Raw genomic sequence first — 24,221 nt, forward strand, 5'->3', positions numbered from 1 at the left:
GAGCAGATGCAGATAATACAGAAGCAGAGCAGAAAATGCAGGGCCTGGGCAGTCCAGAACTTAGGAAGCCATTGTAATGAAAGCATAAGGAAAGAGTAAATGACAGTGCAGTTGCTATCAGAATTTAACTGCACTAGCAAAGAGAGTTTAATAACTTCTGTTGTAGTTCTGGTAGCAATGGCTGAGAAATGTCTTTGAGAGGACACTTAGCTGTGTGAAGAGTGATGGTTTACATAAGGCACCTCTTCTCTGATTCACGTCTTCTCAGGCCCCCAGCTTTAATCACTCAGCAACTTCACGTGACCAGATATGTTCTGTCATCCTAATGATATAAGGGCTGTGGTCCATGTGAACTATTGCTGTCACCCTTGAGTAGAAAAGGCTGCCTGTAGACTCCAGCCACAGAGCAGAATTGGATTTCAGAAAAAGTCTTGCTAATCAATTTGCACATGGAACTACAGTTGTGTGGAGCCAGAATATCACTCTACAAGTAATTGTTATAAGCAGGAGTGAGTGTGTTTCAACCAAGAAGCTAATTCATTACCCACCATCGAAGAGTTATAAAAACTACTCTTCAAAGAGAAAGGGGGATTGCTAAACCCTCGTTAGATGTCCTCTTTACTTTTTTATGCCCAGAGTACATAAATGGTGCTGGAGTCAGCACACCAAAAAATCACAATGAGTGTGTCTTGAACAGTAGTCCTCCCAGCAGAAATGTTTATTAAGGACTCGAGGACTAAGTGCTTTATGGTTAAATCACAAATAACCTACTTTCAAATTCCCCCACGATCTATATCTATATTTATTTTAAAAACTGAATTTTGAATTCCAATACTGTATCATGTTTCTTTTCCAGATGTTTTCTCTCAAATATAATTAAGTATAAATTCCTGTAACTTGAACACATTCTCATTACGATTTTTGCTCAAGTGCTGACTTCATGGATGATTTATGGCCATTGTATTCTACAACAAGTGATTTAAAGCTTCCAAAAGCTCTGGCAGAGTAAAGAGATATATATGCATATTTTTAATATTTAGTCACAGATATTTACCACTGTGGTTTTTCTGTTCCACATTAAAGTGTTTTGACTATAGTCACGTATTTTATACAATGTGTCAAATGGTGAGCAGCAAAGGAAAAGAATCTGTTATCTTTGCTTCTGTGTGTCCTAAGAAACCAAAAGATGCACACATTTAGAAACAAGTAGGTAATGATTTCTGCTTTTTTGGTTAGAGAGGTTTATGCAGATCTACACACATTTTAATTATAATTAGTGTTTTGCTTTAATTTCAGATGTAAGCATGGACCAAGGCATAGATGTTGCAAACACTATGAAGATAATTGCATCTCTTATTGCATTAAAGTAAGTACATAAAAGTATCTTCTTTATTAAATAAACCAATTTCTATATTTCTAAATTAAATATAGAAATAACTTACTTATTAAAATATAATTTCAAAGTAAATTGAAAAGTTGACAATAATTCCTATCATTCTTTGCATTTGACTTGAAAAATAAGAATTTTGTGATATATAGTAACAATTTAGCTTAATATTCACTTACCAGATCTTTAGTTAAATAATTTTAAAATTTGCTTATTTAAAAATTAGTGTAAAACTTACAAAGTAGAAGACAGGGTGAAAGAAACAACACAACAACAAAGACAAGGCCCCTGGACTGTGTTGTGTGCTGGCAGATCAGCAGTCACCCACGTACACTGCATAGTCTGGTACAGTAGCGTTTGATTTTGGACTTGTAAAGCTGCTACATTTTTTTTAGGCATGGAGTAACTAGAGCATGTCCACAGTTGCTCTGCATTAAGCAAGTTAGCTGTGCCCACTGGCATAAATTCCTTGCTCCCTAATATATTAGTGTACCAGTGTGACTCTCCCTACCCACCCCCATCACCACCCGCTCTGGGAAGGAAGTTATTTTCCTTACACTTAGTCTGGCACAGATGGCACCACCTGCTGCTACAAGTTCTCCAGTTTTGGATGGTACTCTAACAATTCTGATGCTTTAAAAAGTTTATGATCTTTCTCACAACATCTGATCTGCACTCAGTTGCTGATAAGGGCAGAGTTGTACAGCATCCCCAAAGACAGCCTCCTGGCGGTCACTCGAGAAGGGAGGGACTGTGTCACATTAGTGCTTCTGAATGCGTGCCTGTGGCCCAGTGCTGATAGCAGCATTAGCCCAAGCCAATACCTTACCCTTGGGGTCCCCAAAGACATGACCAGGTGTAAGAGCGGTGGAGTATTTTTTCAGTTGTGCAATGGTTTTTGACACACTCCTTCCAAATCTGATTTCCTGCTGCACTTTTAAAATGGCAAAAAAAGAACAAAAAACATCATTGCTGGCAGCCTCAGAGTCTGCCCCTCTGCCATTCCCAGAGGTATTCTTCCCTCCAACTGGACATCACTCTTTTTCAAGGGGAGACCTCAGGAGGGAAACCAAGAGAAGCATCTGATTAAATCAGAAGTACTTGAGAAAGTTTGGAAAGAGGAGGGTCATATTAAAATTATATGAGAAAATTAATGAGCATTGCTAAGCAATGAAAGAAAATGTAGTCTTTCTTTCTAATGCGTACCACTCCTATAAACTTGGTAATTTATGTATAAATTGAAGTATTTTGTCTATGAATATAAAATTTTGAGACCTGTGGGCAAGGAATTTACTACACAAATATAGTAAAATATTTTGACAGTGTACCTCATGATCCCAAGGACTCCGTTGCACCACATGTTAAATCATATCCCTGGGTAAATAATCAAATGATTACATTCCTCTCAGCTCACTATACTCCATTCACAGTAACTTTTGACTGCTTTCTCATACCCAATCTCATTTTTGGTTTTGTGCTTTCTGTCTAAGCTACCTGAAATGTTTTTCTCATATTTGCTCCTCCTCTTTTGTGTCTACTTAAGTGTCACATCCTCGGTAGCCTTCCCTTACCAGTCAATCCTAGTGCCCTACTTCCCAGAACACTGCGATCTGTAATTATTGTTGTTTTATAAGCTTCCTTACTTATTTTCTCTTCCTCTAATGAGCATGAAAGCCTCAATGAAGGCAAGAACTTTGTATCTTCTTCGCTTTTCCCCCAGCATCTAGTGTAATGCTTGGCACATAAGAGGCATCAGTCAATATCTTTTGAATACATGGAAGGGTGAATGGATGGAGGAATGAATGGCCTCTTGAAAACCGGGTGAAAAGACTGAACATGAGTGTGATCCTTGACTCTTTAGATTAATATTATAAGGTTATCAAAGATAGAAGTGTGAACATTTCATGCTTCAAACTATCACTAGGCAGTTTCAGTTAGGCAAAAGCTTAATAATTTATACTAATTGATTGGACAATTTAATTTCCATTTTTTAACCAGGTATTAAATAGTTTCGGGTAAATTAACGAATGTTTCTTCATAGTAAATTTTTTTTTTCTAAAAAAGAAGGCTGTTATCTGGAAGATACAGACCTGACCTCTGGCACTTAGCAGCCAAGCACTGCTAAGAATATAGACATTTCCCCATTTCACTGGAGCGAGAGGAGAATGGGAGTCCAGTATTAAAATGTATTGGTTGAATCATGTATAAAATACTACTCTTTTTGATAACTTTTGTTTTGTGCTAATTGGCATTTTTTAGCCTATCAGTGTTAAATGACATCTAAACTTCATTTTCCTAAACACTGAAATAAAATTGACCAACACTAGGCCTCTCTCTGTTCCCTTTTGCACTACAGAAATAGTTGCAGATAATATGAAGGAATGTTGGAAGCAAATATGGATTTGTAGCAGATTTTCTTTTTCCAGTTGTGTTGAGTATACCTCAAAGCTACCATTCTCTAGAGATGTTTGAGCAGAAATATAAACCTAGATATAATTACTTATTTTTCTAGGAAAGTCTTTTAACCCGATCATTTAAAAAGTTGATACCAAAGGTCTAGATAAATAATAAAATTCTCTTTCTGTCAAAAGAATCCCTGCTCATACTGATGAGTAAGGAGTTGCCAAAAGGATTTGGTTTTGTTAACTTCTTTTTATTTCAATGCTTTTGTTTCTAAAATTTTGACGTGGTTTAGGAATTACGAATCCTGATTATTATAAACAAAATGTCAATTTTGGTGCATAGACAAGTTTGGCCAGGTGCTTGTGAAACTTTTTTCTTTGTAAATCAAAGAAAGTTTATTTACTGCAGGTTTTGCCCTTATTTTGAAGGTAGTTGTTTTAAAATTGAGGTTTTAACATTTAATTTTGAAAATGGCTGTTAAATATACTTGTGTTAATTTTTTGGAATCCTGTTTTATTCTGAGACAGTGAAATTCAAATCTATCAGACTTCAAAACTTGGTGGTAAATGAGAATTTCCTCCCAATTTTCTCCAGGGTTTCATCAGAATGTTTAGCGTGGGATACTTGATCCAGTGCTGCCTCCGAATCCCCTCTGCGTTTAGGCATCTGTTTACAAAGCCCTCCCGGCTGCTTTCTCTCTTCTACAATAAAGAAAATTTTCAGCTTGGAGCTTTTCTGGGCTCTTTTGTTAGTATATACAAGGTAAGGCTTTCAGAAGAGAAAGGAAAAATGGGAAATAAATAACATGGCTATTGTTAGTATGTGCTCTGTGTCCTTATCTGTCATTTTTTAAAATGCTTCTTTTTGTAGTATTCACAGATGTATATAATATATTGGAAATTAAGGTTGGAGAAATTTCTTATTTTAAAATGTTATTTAATATGCTTGAAAGTACATACTTACTTGGCATTTATACATAATATTAAAGATGTTCAGACTCACATTCTTTTTTTCCAATAATGGAGACACTGAGAAAATACAAACTTTCTCACATTTCTAATATAAAAAAATGACATTAATATGCTTGGTTTATTTGTTTTAAATTATTTTTAATGCCTGGTTTTAATTTAAACATATTTCAGACACTCCTAACTGATGACAACACTTAATAGAATCAGTATGATTTTCTGTTGTAACATACATATAGGCAATGACTTATTTTTCTTTTCCACTCACTATTCCTATTACACTCTCTTACACCCCTTTTTTGCATGTTCCTATAACTGTACCCATACATATATAAGCACATTCCTAAACACATATTAACGATACAGTACTCTACAACTTTAAATAATGGCCTTTTGTTTAATGAGAATTACTAATATGTAAATAATATTTCTGGCACATTATTACACAGCTAAAATTTAGACTCTAAATCTAAATATAGATTCTAAATAAATGTGATAACTAAGGTCGATCTGTATGCATACACCTGCAAACACATGTTAAACTCAAAATTATTTCTGGAAAAATGGAATTCTGGCATTATTTTGGGTAAGAAGGCTATGTACAAACTTACTTATAAAAGGTAGATACTCACATTCTTTTTCATTTCTAATTCTAGTGTTTGTATTTATTCTTAATATAAACTTTTAAGTGCTTACAGGTGGACTATCCAACACTTTTTGCTCACGTAGGTTATTCTCTACCATCTAGCATATCTCAGAGCATGTTTTTTTTTTTTTAATTTCTGTTACTATTTATTTGCTTAGGTAATACAAACTAATGATATTAAACTAAGGAAAATACAAGTGGGTCAGAAAACCTCTTAATAGAAAATATCCCTACAGCGTGTTCCAAAGCTGTATGTAATTTAAAAAATATATATTATCAGTGCCTTTAGAATCTTCATAAGAATGTAATCAGGAGAAAGACAAGCCAGCTTATTTCTTCTGTGTCTTCTTGGTGAAGTGACCGTTTCTCCATTTTGCAATGTTCCTTTTTATCCCTGGTGATATCCCTGTTCTGAAGTCTACTTTGTCTGATAGTAATATAACTACTCCAACTTTCTTTTGATTATATTTGATAGTGTACTGTTTCTATCTTTTTATTTGAATTTTTCTGTCTTTAGTTTAAAGGTTGGTTTTTTTTAGACTGCAAATAGTTGGTTCTTTTTTATCCAATTTGATAATCTCTATCTTTTAACTGATGAGTTTAGACTGTTTATACCTAATGTATTTATTTGTTATGGTTGAGTTAAACTTATCTTCTTGCCAGTTGTTTTGAATTTGTTCCATATTTTATTTTGTTCATCTTTCTGTTTTTTCTTTTTCTGTCTTCTGGATTTTTTAAAATATTTTTTAAATTAATTTTAATAGCTTTATGTATTCTATCTGTACTGTAGGCTTATTATTTATACCTCTTTTTAAAATTTAGTAATTGCCTTAACATTTATAATAAACATTTTCATATAATATTATACCACTTCATTATAGTGTAGGAATCTTACAACACCATAATTCTAATTTTTCCTTTCCATTTTTTTTGTGCTACACTTTTATCTTTTCATATGTTATAAACACCACAACACAATGTTACTATTTTTGTTTTGCATAAGGAGTCAGAAGACTTTTTCTGTAAAGGGCCAGATAGTAAATATTTTTTAAAAAATATATTTTTATTGATTTCAGAGAGGAAGGGAGAGGGACAGAGAGACAGAAACATCAATGATGAGAGAGAATCACCAATTGGCTTCCTCCCGCACGCCCCCAACTGGGGGCCAAACCCACAACCCGGGCACATGCCCCTGACTGGAACCGAACCTGGGACCCCTCAGTCAGCAGGCCGACGCTCCGTCCACTAAGCCAAACCAGCCAGGGCCAGATAGTAAATATTTTAAACTTTGTGGACTACGTATATGGTCTCTGTCACGACTACTCAACTGTCTGTTGTATGGAAGCAGCCAAAGACAATACATAAATGAATGAGCATGGCAGTATTCCAATAAAACTATTAGCACATTGTAATTAGAATTTTATATAATTTTCACATGTTGCAATATATTATTTTTGTATTTATTTTTATCCATTTAGAAGTATAAAAGACAATCTTAGCTCATGAACCATATAAAAGCAAATGGCAGAGCAGATTTAGCTAGTGAGCCGTACATAGTTTTCTGACCTCTGCTTTAGACAGTTAATTCAGTTTTACAACAGTTGAACATTTGCATTCATTTTACCATTTCAGGAGCTCTTCATTTCTTTTTGCAGATCTAATTTTTTTATCTGGTATCAGATTCCTTCTGCATGCAGAACTACCTCGGTAACATTTCTGGTAGTGCAGTTCTGCAGGTGATGATTTTTTTCAGCTTCTGTCTGTCCGAGAAAGTCTTTTTTCACCTTCAGACTAAAAAAATGTCACTTCTGGGTATAGAATTCTGGCTTGACAGATTTGTAGTTTATCCAGCTTTCTCTCCTTGTTAGAGTGGGATTGATACTTTTCCCTAGTATTCTGCATGTAGACCAAAGTAGAATCTACATGCATTTTTTTTCTAGAAATGAAACAACTGAAGTCACTGTATTTTCTTTTTGACACAGGGTACTAGTTGCTTCCTGCGCTGGGTCAGAAACCTGGATGATGAACTGCATGCTATTATAGCTGGTAAAGCAATGATTAAAAAAGAATCATTATTGTATCAATCAGTGGTAGAAATGAATCAGGACTAGTTTCCAAATTTATCTGATCTCTTTGTATATTCTTTTCTCTGTAATAGAATCCCTATTGAAGCATTAGTCTAAACATTTTGTATTTGTGAAGTTTAACTATCAAGGCACTCTTGCCATCTGGTGTTTTGAGTTGACAATATATCTGCCCTCCTACAGGCCAGAAATCCTAGGGAATGTGTCACAAAAGAACATGAAGTCTTAAAATATTATAGAAGTGACTATGGTACTATTTTAAATGAAATTAGATTTCTTAAAATATTCTGTTTTTACCAATGGTAAGTGACATATTTTAATTATTTTTTAGGCATGTAAATAATTTTATAAAAACTAAAGAAAATTTTCTACAAGTGTATTATATGTACTATTTAAGTTGAGTAGACAATTTTTTCAGGCATTTATTGGTAATTTTCCTATTATTAGAATCTCAGGTCTCCTCCCACTTTGGTTTTCCATTTATAAAATGAAGACAATAATATGGAAAGAAGTGTGATGATAGCACTAAAAATAATTTGAGCTGTTAGGAGAACAGATGAGTAATTATTTTCACTTACAATTAGAAATAATACCAATAGCCTTTAAAAATTATTTTTGAAAATTATTATGTTTGGTAAAATCATCACTGTTTTAAAGTTAAATTTAGAATGTGAAATTTCTTGTAATATATGTATCAGAACTGTGTGTCACTAACTCTGAGGTCAATTTCTTAATTTAAAAATATATGATAATAAGAACTCACCCATTTTAATGTTATTAAGTATATTACTGCCTTTGATTTTGATGTAACAAGAGGCAGTGCTATAGATCAATTTTTTTCCTACTTAAGTGAATTTAAATTTCCAAATGACTTAATAACAGATACTTCAAGGTCTGATGAGTTTTGCCTTATTTGTTTCAGGGTTTTTGGCAGGAGTATCAATGATGTTTTATAAAAGCACAACAATTTCCATGTATTTAGCTTCGAAATTGGTGGAGGTAAGCAAACATTTTTATCCATGTATAGTACCAAATTATATATAGCTGTTAAGCTGCTTTAGCAACAAATATATATCCTAATTTTTTAAAGCAAATTCTAATCCTATAAAAGTATTTACAAAGTCAATTGCTCTATTTACTCTTCTTTCTTTGTATTATTTTTAAATATATACAAATGGAGAAAGAATAATGTAATTAACCCTCATGCACCCATTACACAGCTTCAACATTAAAGCATTTGGCCAATCTCATTTCATCTACCCACCCCAACCTCTCAGGTACTGATTTATCATTTTTATTTTTAATAATGTTTTATTGATTTTTATTTATTTTTTTTTAGAGAGAGAGGAAGGGAGAGAGAGAGAAAGAGTGAGAAACACAGATGTGAAAGAGACACATTAATCAGCTGCCTCCTGCACACCCCCTACTGGGGATTGGGCCCACAACCCAGGCATGTGCCCCCGCTGGGAATCAAACCGGTGATCTTTTAGTGCATGGGATGATGCTCAGCCAACTGAGCCACGTTGGCCAGGGCAAGTACTGATTTATTTTAAACCAAATCCAGAATCACTTTGTCCATAAGCAGCTCAGGATAAAGACTCCTGAAAGAATAGGCCAATGGATAAGAACTCCTTAAAAATAAGTAGATCAGCAATATCACCAAAATATAGCCAGTGCAGTCCGTGCAATTGGAAGCCACTGGAGTTTAAAGCATGCAAATAATATTATTTAATTCATATTTTTAAGGAGAACATTCTGGCTGTTATATAGAAAATGGGTTAGAGACAAGACTGGAAGCTGGTTAAATAGGACAGGAGATGCTGGTTTGTGTAGTAACAGAAAAGATTGAGAGAAGTACACAGATTTAGCACGTTTAGGAAGTAAAGTTGACAAGTCTTGCTATTGGAGAGGAAAAGGGGAATGAAAGAGAAAAAATAACCCCTAGCTAGCAAAATATGTTCTTTGACACTGAGGGAATCCATTATTGACACCTAGTTTGTAAAAGGTGTGTTTCACTAGTACAGCCGCTAACCTAAGTGGCTAGAACAGCGGTTCTCAACCTGTGGGTCACGGCCCCTTTGGCAGTCGAATGACCCTTTCACAGGGGTCGCCTAAGATCATCCTGCATATCAGATATTTACATTATGATTCATAACAATAGCAAAATTACAGTTATGAAGTAGCAACGAAAATAATTTTATGGTTGGGGTCACAACATGAGGAACTGTATTTAAAGGGCCAGAAGGTTGAGAACCACTGGGCTAGAGGTTTTTTTAAACCAAGCAATGGTATTGCTCTTTGTCTCGTATCAGCAGTTCATATTTGATCTTGGCCAAAGAAGCTGGTATATACAGTGTGCTTCTGAGAGCTCTTTCAAATATAGGAAATTAGCATTTTAAACTTACCAGGTCCTTTGTTGGATTTACTTACTATGGTGTAATAGGCAATTGTTTCCCTATGATTGGAGTTAATTTTATATTAAAGTGCTGTATTACTATATAATAAATATTAAATAAAAATCGGTTGTATAAGCAACTTTTTTTCTTGGAAAAAAGTATTTCCAAGATATATTTATTGAGTATCTATTATGTTCCCATTGCTGTGCTATGTGCTGTTAAGCATATAGAAATGTAGGATATGGTTCCCTCCCTTCATCAACTTAGAATCTAGTTCAATAGATAGGTTTTAGCATAAGAAATTGGGAACACAATTATTACATATATCAAAAGATACCTGTTTCATATAACATATCTATGATGCCATTTTACCACATTTGAATTTCATTTTCATCACTGTGAATATACTGCAATGTGTCTGAACCTTGTAAATGTATTGTCATATTACTTTCAAAATAATGGTCAATGTTTATCTTGATTCCTAAGTAGATAGATCTACTTAGGATTTTAAGTAGATTGTAGTTCTTTGCACATATCTTGCAGATTGAAGTTAATTGTATATTAAAATGCTGTATATTTAAATGAAAATTAAAATGCTTATTAAAATGAATATTAATTAAAAGTCAGTTATACAGATCACTTTTCTCATGGAAAAAATTATCTTAGGTTCTTTATTTTATGAACTACTCATATCTTCTTGAACATTCCTCCACCCTTTTATAACATCATTCTCTTTTAAACTAGTTTTACTTTATTGTTCCCATGTTCTAGAAAACCAGTTTCCATGAATTATTCTGTGTTCTGTCCATATAAGTTAGCTGGCTGTTCCCCATATATATTGTGTACTTGCACCTGCTTGTTAGCCCTGCTTTTTCTCTCTTATCTAGTTGTTGATCCTATGCCTCTTATAATTCAACACTATTAACACTAGGGGCGTAGACCAGTACTAGTCCATGAACTGTTTCCAGTGATGACAGGATAAATAGAGACATTGAGAGTCAGAAATTGGACCCTTTTGTAGCCACTTGACAGAGTAATTATCTTTTGAATATAATAGTGAAAATTCAGTTCAATTTTGTGTGTTTTAAATTTGTCTTTCTAGTAATTTGTTTTTGTTGTATTATGAAAGTATCAAGTCATAACAACTGGACATATTTTAAAGTTTTTGGCTTGTTTGTTTGTTTTTATGCAGATGGTTTGAGAAGCACTACTCAAATGTAGTCATTTCTGAAATTCTCCATGGTCCTAGACAGACTAGTTGCTTTCTCCTCTGGGGGGCCAAAATATATTTATTTATTATTAATTTATATCCACAGACACATATCTAATGAGGCTATATGATATCTATATATACCTGTGTAGCTATCTTACAGCCTCAGTAGAGTGCATTAATAATTTCTGTTATACACTAACCATTTTTATTCATTTTCAGACCCTAGCTCCTAGCATAGTGTCCAGCATATAGTTAAACAAACACCATTAAATATTTAATGCATGAATGAATAGATATAACAGGGAATGGAGGACCTGAGCATTTTGCAAAAGCATTGAAGAGTAAATGATGTAAAAGAGGTAGAAGTAAAGTGACATAGAATTTTACAGAAAAGTATTATTATTGGTACCTGAGGTTTGGGGTAAGAAAATGAGGGCATGCGGGGGAAGGCTAACACTTAATGCTGTTGTGGAAGATGTGACCTATGATTTGAGCCTCGAAAGAATTGTTAGGATTTTGAAAATTTAGAAAAAGACTTAGATAGGAAGCATATTGCTCAACTACATTGTTAATGCTATTTAAAGTTGTTTTCTTTATAAGTCTTGCATTTTGCTTGTTTTGCAGACAATGTATTTCAAAGGCATTGAAGCAGGCAAAGTTCCCTATTTCCCCCATGCAGATACTATCATCTATTCCATCTCTACAGCAATTTGCTTCCAGGCAGTAAGTATAGCTTTTTGAAATGAGAAAATAGAATTATTTCTCTTTTTAATGTTCATTGAACCAATGGGTGGAAAATAAAGGCCTAGGAACATTTTTATTTATTACATTTTATGATTTTTTTGTTTTTTAGCAAGATAGCTTGCAAGTTTCAAATCATTAAACATATTAACTTAATGGGCCAGTTCCTGTTTATGAGCACAATTTTTAGGTTTAAATAGAGTGCAGTTTTTATAGGTAAATTATTACTTTAGTACCTTGGCTAGAATGGCCCAATTTAATTACACTTCTTTTAGAAAAAAGATACCATAGTCATAAATAAGAATAATTGCATTTCTACAATATTACTCAGGCAGTGAGGATAAGGGTAAAAATCTTGCTTAATAGAGGCATTGTTCAATCTCTTTAAATCCTATAATCATCATTATTGATGTTAATGGTTTTAGGGCTGTTGGAAAATTTTGGGGACAGCTTTTATTTGCACTTTCAGCACAATAACTTATAACTAGTGAAGTGCCAGCTACCTAATGGGTATTCAGTAAATGCTTCCTGATAATACTGACTTAATTAACTCAATGATTATTTCCCAAGCAATATTTTCAAAGACGATAGTTATCAACTTAAACATAAATACAATGTTTTTTATTATGGTCATCACTGTCATTTTTAAAACACAATGAGCAATAAAAATAGAGGTAAACTACTCTGTGGCCTAACACTGCTGATAATCTTTGCCATTTACTGAAGGAAATCTAATACCGAATACTCTCATCTTAGGCCGTCATGGAAGTTCAGAATCTGCGACCGTCTTACTGGAAGTTCCTTTTAAGGCTCACCAAGGGCAGGTAAGTGATGGAGATGTTTTAATTGCTCATAGAAACAAAGTAAGATTTTTTTTTTTTTCATAAGAAAGATCTAGAATCTTTTGGTCTCTTTACAGGAATATTCTTTTATTCGTAAAGTAGGATATCTAGATATAAATAAAATATGACCAACTTAATAAGAATAACATGGGGTATTCTTTTAATGAACATTATTTTGATTACTTTCCCCTATATTATTTTAGATATTTTAAGTGTTGTAGATTAATATCATGTTGATTTGCAAATTAGTTGCTACATAACATACTTAAGTCTCACTTTTAAAATGTCTGATCTCTTCTTTTTGATTAAAAATATTAAACAGCTTCATAAGAAATGATGCCTAAACAATGAACTGATTTCTATTTTGGAAAAACAATGGCATTCTTTTCCCTAATAGTGTAACCATACCGTCCTTTATCTTTATTATCTTACTAGAGGCCTGACGCATAAAATTAGTATAAGAGTAGGCCTTCCTTCCCCCGGCTGCCAGCACCGGCTTCCCTCTGGCCGCTGGCAGGCAACTGGGACATGGGCTTCCCTCGAAGCCCGGTCTAATTTGCATATTATGCTTTTATTATTATAGATTCTATATTGTCTTTGTTAGCATTTCCTTATCTTAATCTGATTCTTTGGGAGGCAGCTTGACCTCCTAGAAAGACCATGGGCGTTGGAGTCGGATAGGCCTAGGTTTGTCAGCTCCGATTCCTTTAGCTGTGTCGCTGTTGGGAAAGTTGTTTACTCTCATGAGCCTCAGTTTTTTTCTTTCAACCATGAAGCAATAATACCTACTTTGTAAGGCTGTAGGAAAATCTAGATGTTGATAGTAGCACTTAGCACTTAATAGATACTCAGTAAATTGTTGCTGCTATTAATGTTACCACCATTAGTAGTAATAATAGAAAACAGTTGTATAGTGCTTATTATGTCCCAGATATGGTTTTAAGATACACACATATGTACTCATACAGCTTCCATATTCATACATGTGTGTTTCACCCTTAAAGTAACTATGAGGTAGGTACTGAAATCACCCCGATTTTACATATCTGAGATGCACAGAGATGTTAATAGCTTTCCAGAGTCACATAGCTAGTAAGCGACGGGCCTGTGATACGAGCCCGGCAGTCTGGCTTTAGACTTCCCTTTAGCTTAGAATAATGATGCTGGCTAATGACTTAAAGGGAATTTCCCTGCTCTCTTCTCCAGAAGGAAGTGCTTTGGACAGGCCTGGCGACTCAGGGTCCTTCCAGCACAGCAGCTAGATCTGTGTCTTTTAAAAACTTTGAATCTCTTAGGTTAGGGGACGGATAAAATGAGGGTGTGCTTTAACTCTGTTGAGCCTATTAGACTTTTGAAAACCTATGTGCTGATTATCTTTTAATTATTAAATATTTGCTCATTTGGATGTGTTTTCTGTTGTTGTGAGACATTAAAATCACTTATGAGAGAAATTACATTTAATAACGTTGCCTCGGTAAATGTTAGCCCATTCGTTGTTTATTTAGTTTCTTGTGATTTCATCCATCAGAAAAATGGTCCTGAATGTATTTTTCTGTTGACATTATCTATTAGAAAGGGTTTGAAAGAATGATGGTAATCTCTGGGGTTTCCAGCCTGGGGGTTAGTATCTCCTTAAAGAAAATACGGACAGTGCACCTTGAGGAAGAGTATCAGAGAGTCTGACAGTGAGTCTTTTGCCATGTCAGCCTTTTCTCTTTTTTCACCTCATAAGTCAGGTAGAGTGAATCATCTCATTTTATAAACTCATTAAATACTTGTTTACTGTATCCTCTGTCTTACAGATTTGCTGTCATGAACCGAAAAGTCCTTGATGTTTTTGGTACTGGTGCATCTAAACACTTTCAGGATTTTATCCCTAGGTTGGATCCAAGATACACGACTGTAACGCCAGAGTTGCCCATCGAGTTTTCTTGAAGATGGCTGTAATTTATTCACTGTGTCTTAACGTTCCATTATTTTATCCTGAAGAGTTAATTATGTTGAACAAAAAGAAGGGGGCCTGAGCTTGAATTTCAGTGTTATTTCAATGAGAGATGCTCTTTTTTGTTTGTTTTTCTTACCAATCAGAAATACAGAAGCTTTTTAGGAAAGTGTTGCTTAATAATTAAGCTCCCTCTGTAGCCAGAATCTGATTCTAGATCACTATAGTGGTTGACATTATGATATATTATTGATTAAATTATGTCAACAAGCAATATTAAATAATCTATGTAAGAAATAAGATATACTTAAAATTACTTTAAACGATGATTTTAGTTCATTCCAGGATAATTCTTGGTTAAAACTGAGAATATTTCTACATTTTAGGATACAAGGCTCATGGGTACATGGATTTGGTCTGTACGTTTTTGGAACTTTTGACTTGGTGACTTGAGTAGTGAAATGCTATGGGTATGAAGCGACTCTTCACAGACAATGCTGCTTTAGTGTAGAGCGATTTAAGTGGCCATCCTTACTGCAGGGATTCAGAGGCGGGTCTCTTACTGTCTGGATAAATGCCGTGGCATCCACACTCTTCTTCCACAGGCACCCTCGTCTCTCTCCATGGTCAGCCGGGCTGTTTTGCAGCCCAGAGAACCTATGTGCTGATGGCAAATTAGGTACAAATGGAAGTTGACATAACTGATAAAATTGAAATGTATGTTTTAATCTTTTGCAGAAATATTACACTTGAATATTTAAAAGCAAGTGAAATTACTTTGAAACCTCCTGTAGGTTTGTTATGCTTGCTTTCATTTATAAGGACTGAATTTTTCATAGCTAAATCTGTATGCCATTGTCGACTTAGAAGGGATCAGCATTCTCTGAAACAGAAATAGTTTGGGCAGGTTTGGCAGTTTTGTTTTCTCTCAGCTCTTTCACCTACACAGTGGATGTTTTACAACTAAAAAGTGTAAAAATCCAGCGGTTGTTCAAGAGTTCACTATGTCACTAATGGCCTTCAGATTCTCTAGCCTCTTTTCAAAAAAACCATTGTCACCATTTTTACTCCTGTTAGAATAAAGAAGTGACAGAATCCGTCACCACTGATTTTGAGTTAGTTCAAGACAGATGTGATTGAAAAAGCATCACTCTTAGGGTTTTTCAGAGGCTCAAGTGGTTGTGATGTCTACAGTTAATATAGGGGTAATGGTATATTTTTAAATATAATTTTGTTGCCAAAAAGTTTTAAGCCATTGTAAATTAATTATGCAGTGGGACTTGTGTCACAACAAGAATTATAACCCAGAATTTAAAAATGCTTAATCCTCCATATTCAATTTCATCAAGCCTTGTACACTTCTGTTTACATGTAATCCTACTCTTGGTTGTTATGGAAAATTGAAACCCAACAGCAAGACAGACTCTGGTGCCATGGTAACAGAGAGCAACTCTTTAATTTGGGCAAAATTTTGCATTATGGTTAACTTTTTAGAATTGATTTGTCTCTTAGGCAGTACTGTTTAAAAGATCATTTTGGTTTCAGACTTCAAAATTGATTAATAAATTAAGTTTTAAGTTTTTATTCACTGGAATCAAAATGGTGATTAGTACTGGGTTTACTTGTAAAATGGAGCATGACAGCAGGGGAGAAAGCTCTGCTGCCGGTACCTCATTTTCTCCATTTAGAAACTGTCTGTAACATCTTCCTGCTGGTTCAAAGAAAAGACATTTTCATCCATAAGTTGTTTTAATTGACATTAAAAGGCTATGATATTGGAAGACAAATTCTACTGAACTATGATGGGGTTGGTGAAATTTTACTGGTTTAAAAGGTGCATTTTTATGATTTACTTTTTTATTTCTTTTTTTTTTTTTACACATGACAGTCATTTTTTATTTTATATAAAGTGTGAAATGAAATAACCATCATGAAGCAGAATACAATAGTGAATGTACAGCTTGAATGATTACTTAACTGATTTGCACTGGTGAATAGAGAAGGCGGGTTTGACTTGCTTGGGACCGACTGCAAAGTGGAGTTGTTTGAGCAAACACACAGAAAGTATTTTTGCGTTCCTGAAGACAATCAAAATGAATCTCTCTCTACCTCTAACTAATCAGGTATTGACTGACAACTTGGCATCATAAATAAAGGCAAATATATGTCTCCATTCCAAAAATATGTTTCTACTCCATTTATACACTGAATAAATTTTGCGTATGGTAACTTCCCACCAGAACTGATTATATTAAATATTAATATGCCCCCTTACATTTCTTACATCTTTATGTCAATTGAAAAACAGTGCATTGGAGTAATTAGTAGTATTATTGCCATTTGTTTCATTGCCATTTCCTGTATTAATAAAATCCTAGAGTTAGTACCAGCCAACTACAGACTGAACTTATAAGATAACAAATTGTCTCAAATCTGTTGGATTCCTACCAGTTTTTCATCAGATAGTTTAATTCCATTTTATTACTCATTTCTGCAATAAAACATTTGGTTCAGTTATCTTTTTTATAAATTCCATGTTTACTTCAATAATTTTTTTCTTGATCTCTAAATATTGTCACTCAGCTGATACTGAGTTTATTTCTTGCCTTCATTTGTTGTTTAGTCGATTGTTATTAATTTAAAATTTTATTCTTTGCTCTCAGATTTTACAATTTACTTTTTTCTAGAATGAACATGTCTTTTGTGATAAAACCCAAATTGGTTCATTGTCACGCAGTGTTTTCTTGTTGAGCTTGAGTATCGTCTTCTTGTGGATAGGCTAACGTTTGATTTAGTTGTTTATGCTGACAAAATTCCTTCTGCGTGTATTTCACCACATCCCTGAGTTTCTGAGCCCTCTGCCAACGCATAGTTAATGGGAATCAGTTTCCCTGACCCTCGGGGAGCTCCATCGCTTGCTCACGTGGCATCCTCCTGTGGTGGCGTCCTCCAGGCAGGGCAGAGGGTGCGTGCCCCCAGGGAGCAGTGCCCGGTGTTCTTGCTGCCTTTGAATCCGAGAAGCTACCAAGTTCAGAGTCCTTGAATGCTCCCTGTGATTTATTTCCATTTGTGTAAGTAGAAAGTAGTTTGACAGGGCAACAAAATCATACTTACATGGATGGCGTTTTATTCATTGAAGGCAAAAGTGTCCATTCCTGAACTGTGACCTCGCTAAGATACCTGATGAACTTTATCTCCCCCGGCACCTTGAACTGCTGCTGATTGTCTCCTCCATATTCATTTTCAGATAGAGAATTTTAACTGAAAATGAGTGACCAAGAAAAAACAAACAGTGAAAGTATAAGAAATGAATATTGTTTATATACATATATATTTCAGAGGGGAAGGGAGAGGGAGAGAGTGATAGAAGCACCCATGATGAGAGAGAATCATTGATTGGCTGCTTCCTGCACGCCCCCTACTGGGGATTGAACCGGAAACCCGGGCATGTGCCCTGACTGGGAATCAAACTGGAACCTCCTGGCTCAACCACTGAGCCACACCAGCTAGGCGAAATGAATTTTTGTTTTTTGGTAGGACTGGGCAGAAACCGAGAAGTAGGGTTAGCTTAATTGCGTATGCCAGGAGCCTGTTCGTATAGTTACCTCAGCCCTGTGCCTTCCTCTTCATAGCCTTGTCCTATTGATGCCTTAGCTAGCTTTGCAGATCCTTCTTGTGGAATCAGCAAGGAAAGGGGTGTCAGGGACTGAGGTGACCTGAGATCAGAAGGCCGGGCTTGGATCCTGGGGCCCTGTGGTACTTCCCTCAGCTGGCATTGGGGGACCTCAGGGTGGAGGCTGTGTTTCTGTTTCAAGCTATGCTCTCAGGCGACTGTAATAGCTCTGTAGTGTGAAAGGGTAACTACAAAGAAATGTGACGGACAGTGATGAGTGGCCTCTGGAAGCGGAAGGGCGGGAGCCGGGCCATGATGTGGCGTGTGTCCTCGGGCTGCCGCGAGGGGAATAGGAATGTGTGCTGTTTCGCACTGAGTGAGAAGCAAGTGGCTTTATTGGAGGAAAGCATATCTGGTAACCGTTTTCTTGCTCTCTGATGTGGCAGCTCTCTCTCCTCCGCCCTCGTGCCCCAGCTCGCTCCTCTCCTCTTTCTCGGCTTTGGAATCTTTATGTCTGACCACTTGTTGCCCTTCCCCACTCCCCATCCCACTTCTTCTTGCCTTTCTTCTGTTGGCTGCTGTGACAGCCTGCAGCTCGCATCCTGAAGGAGAGCGCTCTATCGCTCCCTTCGGTGACAGCTGGGGTGTGTGTGTGCAGGGGGAGGGGGGTTCTGAAGGAAACATCTCCAGGTTCAGAGACTTTTGATGTAACTGCATTTCTTAGGCAGGAAGGGGTGGAGGATAACTGCAGATTATGCATACAGACGTGGAAGGATGTTCCTCTGTACGCGGGCCCTTTAAATCCAGGACAGTCAGTCTCTTCTCAGCAGCCCCATAGCTTCACCTGAGTCTTGCTGTGGTTACAGGGAAGGGACGGAACTCCTTTGCTATTTCCTACTGCTTCCTCCATTATTTTCCCTAAGTGAAATCATATATTGGGCTTTATCCTTGCAAACCTGAGAATCCCAGTAATAACACACCCTATCTATCTGTTTATCTATCTATCTATCTATCTATCTATCTATCTATCTATCTAACTATCTACCTATCTATCTAGTCCACAGCAGCAGCATCAGGCCAGGTGCAATTTGTACTCTTTTTCCAGCACACAAGCCACTGTGCTTGCCTGTTTTTGTTGTTGTTGTTCAGTCTGTTGCCCACCGCTACCTACCCCTCCAGAGCCTATCATTCTAGTTTTGTCAGAAACCCCCAGGCAGGAGGTAGTTCCCTGACAGCCTCAGCATCTCCAGGGTGAGGAGGCCCAGGCTTGCACAGGGGGCCTGTGGACCTGCATTGGCTGAGGTCACCCAGCAGTATTACTTTCCTCTGCCCCTGAATTTGGACCAGGCAATTTCTGAACCCCATTTCCTCAATGCTTATTAAACTCCTCCGTCATCAGTCAATCCCTGAAGTGTATTTTCTTTTCAGATGATTTGGTCCACAAGAGGACCCTGTGGCTAGAGAGGGATTGGCGCCAGCAGTCTAAAAAGGTTGTTGGTCATTATGGGATGGGGTGCCAAAAGGGATGGATGAGGAGTTACAATAAACATGTTTTCAAGTCTTCCCTCTTCCCCTCTGCGTCTTTCTTTACCTTCCCAAGCCCGAGCTTTTCTACCACATCTTGGCCATTTATTTCTGCAGTTGGAGAAGTACTTACAGGGTGGGCAAAAGTAGGTTTCCAGTTGTTCCTACGGAAAACAATACCACCTCAGTGTTCCATGTACTCACAAGTGTAAACCGACTTTTGCCCCACCCTGTATTTTCTCGTTTGCTTCAGGGAGAATTGGAGGGGCCACATTGGCTGACACTTGATCAGGGAAGAGCCTGCAGGAATGTTGTTGAGTCTGTAAAGAAACAGGTCGCTTCTCTTCTCCTCTTCCCTCAGAAGTGAGCCGGAGGGGTTCATTCAGAGCAGGAGTATTTGGAGCCGTGTCCCCGTGACATGTGTGGCAGGTGTATGCTATCAAACTTGGCTGCTGAAGAGACGGTCTGTAAAGGGGGAGGAAAGGGATCCCCCTCGGCACTAAGACAGCAGGGGCCATGTCTGCAGCCTTGTTACCAATAGAAACCTGCCTGGAGGCCCGTGGTCAAGTGGAGGGATTGACTGCTCAGGTGCTTGGCTTTGTCAGCGTCAGTGTTGGTGGCATGAATGGTTGGACGGCCTTGTGATGCTTAAGAAAAAACAGCAGTTATTTCCTCACCAAGTTAGAAATGTACTGAATGTGTTAAGAGGGGTTTTATATGAGTAAAGTTTTTAATCATCCTTTTGAAATTTAATTTGTAATGTAGGTGAACTCTGTCCTTGCAAACCTGAAAACTACAAATTTCTTCAAAACTACAGAAATTCAGTCGCATCTGGGTGTGAGCCTGCAGTTTTTGGGGAGCCCGTGGTTCTCAGGAAGAGCAGTAAGGTTCTCTCAGATCCTAGGAGGGCAGGACACATAAATCTAAAAACTGGAGGGATAATTGAATCATCAGCATCTTTTTTTCTCGCTAGAACTCTTTCTGTAACTTGGATTAACGTTCACAAATGGGATTGCAGTCAGTTATTAATTGCCCAACTACTGGCTGTTTAATCCTCTTCCTTGCTGATCAAGCTCTGATTTTGTTTAAAGCAGCAAGTTGCTGAGCCCCAGGGAAGGGGTTATATTTTTTTCTAGGCCTTTCATGTCACGTCTTTCTTCTTGTCCCGACATGTTTCCCACCTTTCCTCTGACGGTGGTCACAAGACCCATTTGGGGCCAATAAGATGGAATGGAAAACGGGGGAACTCTTGGAAAATTTTTTCTCCCTTGATTAAAGAACTTGATTTCTTGTTCAGAACACCAGTTAATGGGATCTGGATCTGTGGCAACAATCTTGCAAATAGGAGGTGAAAAATACAAAGATGAAAAACCACCATGTCAGAGATGTCAGATCAGAAAAATGGAGGGAACCTGCCTCGCAGATGACATTCTTGAGCCACCGAGTCAGTGCCAGTAACCACATACCTCAGAGCGTTTAGAGAACACAATCCTCCATAGCTCAAGACTGTATTAGTAAAGGATTCTTATAGCTAAAAACATTTCTGAGTGACACATTCCAATCCTACATAGATCAGGCCTCAGATTCGTTTCCCAGGGTATGCCTCCCTCCTTTGATTTGAAAGCTCCCTTTTCCTCCCCTCCTCTATGTTGTATGTATCCTAAAATATTCAGCATCTCCTCTTCGAAGGTTCTGCTGATCTTTCATCTCTGTCTTCCTGAAGCAGTTTGCCAGTACCCCCCACAAAACACGTTCCAGTTGACTTTGATTAGCTGTGTACTCCCCTGTTGCTTCTTTAGATTGTGGGATATATTTGAAGAGCAAAGACCACAGCGTATCCCCCACCTCTGTGCCTCAGTCAGGTTTGGGAGGGTTCTGGTGGGAGATGGTAGTCTCAGCAACTGCCTGTTGAACACGTGCTAACTCTGTGGCATCTGCAACTGAAAGTCTGTCCTTAGCCCTCTCCGTAAAAGTCTGGAAGACATTATCCTTACAAATGACTTTGTAAATACTCCGGGAAACTGGCTTCCACTGCCACTCCAGCAGCTAAGCCAGTTTGGCTCCAGGTCTTAGAGAAATGATTTGTCGTCTGTTTCATTTGTTTGCTTTTTCCTGACACAGCTGGAATTCTGGATTGTTCCCCACTTAGAAAACTGCCAAATCCAAACCACAAGTAGACAGGGCAGGACACAGGCTCTTCCTTCCCCCTCGTTTTCACAGGGTAAAAAGTCACAGGCAGCTTTCCTAGGGCTACCCTTCATGTGTGTTTTTCTCAGGAGCACATTAGGAGTATTGTTTTCCTGTAACAGAGGGGATTGTAAGATACTTGAGAGGGAAAGGCTTGGGATCATTCTTATCCATGGAGGCAGGTCCCTTACAAATAGCTTCTTGTCTCACTTTTAGGGGGAAAAGAAGGAAACCGCAATGTCTGAGGTGCCTTTGACATGTAACAAACTGCTTACATCACATTCAGACCTCACAGCCTATGAGGCAGATATTAGTGCTGTTGTACCGATGGGAGAACTGGGGATCAGAGAGGTGGTGCTTTGCCCCAGTTGGCAATACTGGGATTTGAGCTCAGATCTCTAAGAGTTGAACGTTTGCTTGTTTCTCTCCCTTCAGAACATGACTGTACCTCTTCAGAAGTGGCATCTTCACGCCCCTTCCGTAAAAGTAATCATATAACATTGTAATAAAAATCTTGCCTTCGAAATGATTTTGACATTTACTTTTACCTCAGAGAGAAGAACAGGAACTGGAATTATCTTCTCACTTGAAAAAAATTAAAAAGAATTCCTGATAAGATATTTAAAACAACAGTTTTAAGACACTAGACATCAAGCACTGCAGAGCAGTGGGCTCAGAGAGAAGGAAAACAAATGGGTTGAGCCCTGTGCTTGCCCCAGCTGATTGCAGCTCCGGGAGAGAGCACCACAGCACAGCCTGGAGGTCTCCCTGAGCTGAGGAAACAGACCTGGGGTCCAGAGAGGCCAAAGTGGGTGAAGCTCAGGGGGTGGAGTACAAGAGAGGAGTGCGCTGCCCAGAAGGAAAGCAGAGGGCTCTGAAGAGGGTCCCCTGTGAGACTGTATGCACGGGAGGAGACCGCTGAGGCTGCAGAAGGAACCACCATAGGAGTTCACACAAAGCAGCGCCGAGTTTGTGTCCCTGCTAGCCAGAGTAGAAAACAGAAAACTGTCATTCTGAGGGCTCTGGATAGGAGAGTCTGACATGTTTTGCTTCAGTAGGAGAGCAAAGTTAGCCATGGTCTAAAGGCTCAAAAGTATCAAACCGTTTCTAAGTAACAATCTCCTAGAGCAAAGTATAAGAATATAGGGATGCAGGTATGTTAAATATGCAACAAGGTAAAATTCAAAATGTTTGGCATCTAATAAAAAATGGCCAGGCATGCGAAAAGTCAGAAAATACAACCACTAAGAGAAGGGGGTAGGAGGGCGGAGAAAAGGAAACAGACCCAGAAATGACACAAATAATACAATTCTTGTTTGTACAAAAGTGTATTGTAACTACATGCCCCGTAGTCAAGAAGGTAGTGGTCAAGAAGTAGAAAGGAGATTGAGCATGTTAAGTAGAGGCACAGAAGATATAAAAAGGATGGGAAAATAACATGAAAGAGATGAAAAATACACCTGAGATTTTAAAAATACACCGGGTGGAATTAACAATGGAGTAGAAAGCAAAAGAAAAGGTTATAGAACTTGAAGACTTCTCGGTAAAAACTACTCCAAACGATTTGAGTGACACATGACAAACAGTGGTCAGAGCTTCCATAAACTGGGTCACTTCAGGCAGCCTGGTAAACAGGAGGAGACATGGGTGTGAGAAAGGAAAAGGTATGGAAAATGTTTTTATTGTGTGTTTTCATTGTCCTTCAGTCATTTGAAGACACAATGTCCAACATTTTAAAAAAATTTGATGAAAACTATAAATTCACAGATCCAAGAAGCTTAATGAACTCAAGGACAAGAGACACGAAGACAATTGCACCAAGCACCTCTTAAGTTAGTTTAAACCAGTAATAAAAAGAAAATGGCATGGGGGAGGGGCAGTGCATGTTACATGCAGGGAAGGAGCTCAGATAAAAATGGCAGGAAACTTCTCGTCGGAAACAGTGGAAACCGCAACACAGTGGAGCAACATCTTTAATAAAACGATAAAAGGAACAAAACCAAATCTGTCAACCTAGATTCCTGTATTCAGTGAAGATATCTTTCAAACGAAGAGGCCAAATGCTTTTTCAAATATCCAATAGCTGAATGACTATATCACTGGCAGACCTGTACTACAAGAAGTGTTTTAAGTCTTTCAAACAGATATAAAATAATGCCATGTGGATATGTAGTAAATGTATGGATAAATATGAAAACCTTTATATTATTTTTAAATTTCTTTGAAAGATAATTGACTACTGAAAGCAAAAATAGTAACCATTTATTGTGGAGTT

At 37.3% G+C, this 24,221-nt stretch overlaps 1 protein-coding gene across 1 annotated transcript in view; it reads left to right on the forward strand.

Annotated features, from left to right (window-relative positions):
• Positions 1–16,206, forward strand: part of TMEM135 (transmembrane protein 135) — a 222,712-nt gene extending 206,506 nt beyond the window's left edge. The window contains exons 9-15 of the mRNA XM_070425819.1: positions 1,297–1,366; positions 4,385–4,552; positions 7,387–7,450; positions 8,411–8,487; positions 11,722–11,820; positions 12,595–12,662; positions 14,483–16,206. Of these exons, the coding sequence (XP_070281920.1) occupies positions 1,297–1,366; positions 4,385–4,552; positions 7,387–7,450; positions 8,411–8,487; positions 11,722–11,820; positions 12,595–12,662; positions 14,483–14,615 (679 nt within the window). The 3' untranslated portion in view covers positions 14,616–16,206. The remainder of the gene's footprint in view (positions 1–1,296; positions 1,367–4,384; positions 4,553–7,386; positions 7,451–8,410; positions 8,488–11,721; positions 11,821–12,594; positions 12,663–14,482) is intronic.
• Positions 16,207–24,221: the final 8,015 nt, after the last annotated feature.

The sequence above is a fragment of the Myotis yumanensis genome, unplaced genomic scaffold, assembly GCF_028538775.1.
Source record: "Myotis yumanensis isolate MYYU_CA2020_CCGP unplaced genomic scaffold, mMyoYum1.0.hap1 SCAF_10, whole genome shotgun sequence".
In the NCBI taxonomy this organism is placed as follows: Eukaryota; Metazoa; Chordata; class Mammalia; order Chiroptera; family Vespertilionidae; genus Myotis; species Myotis yumanensis.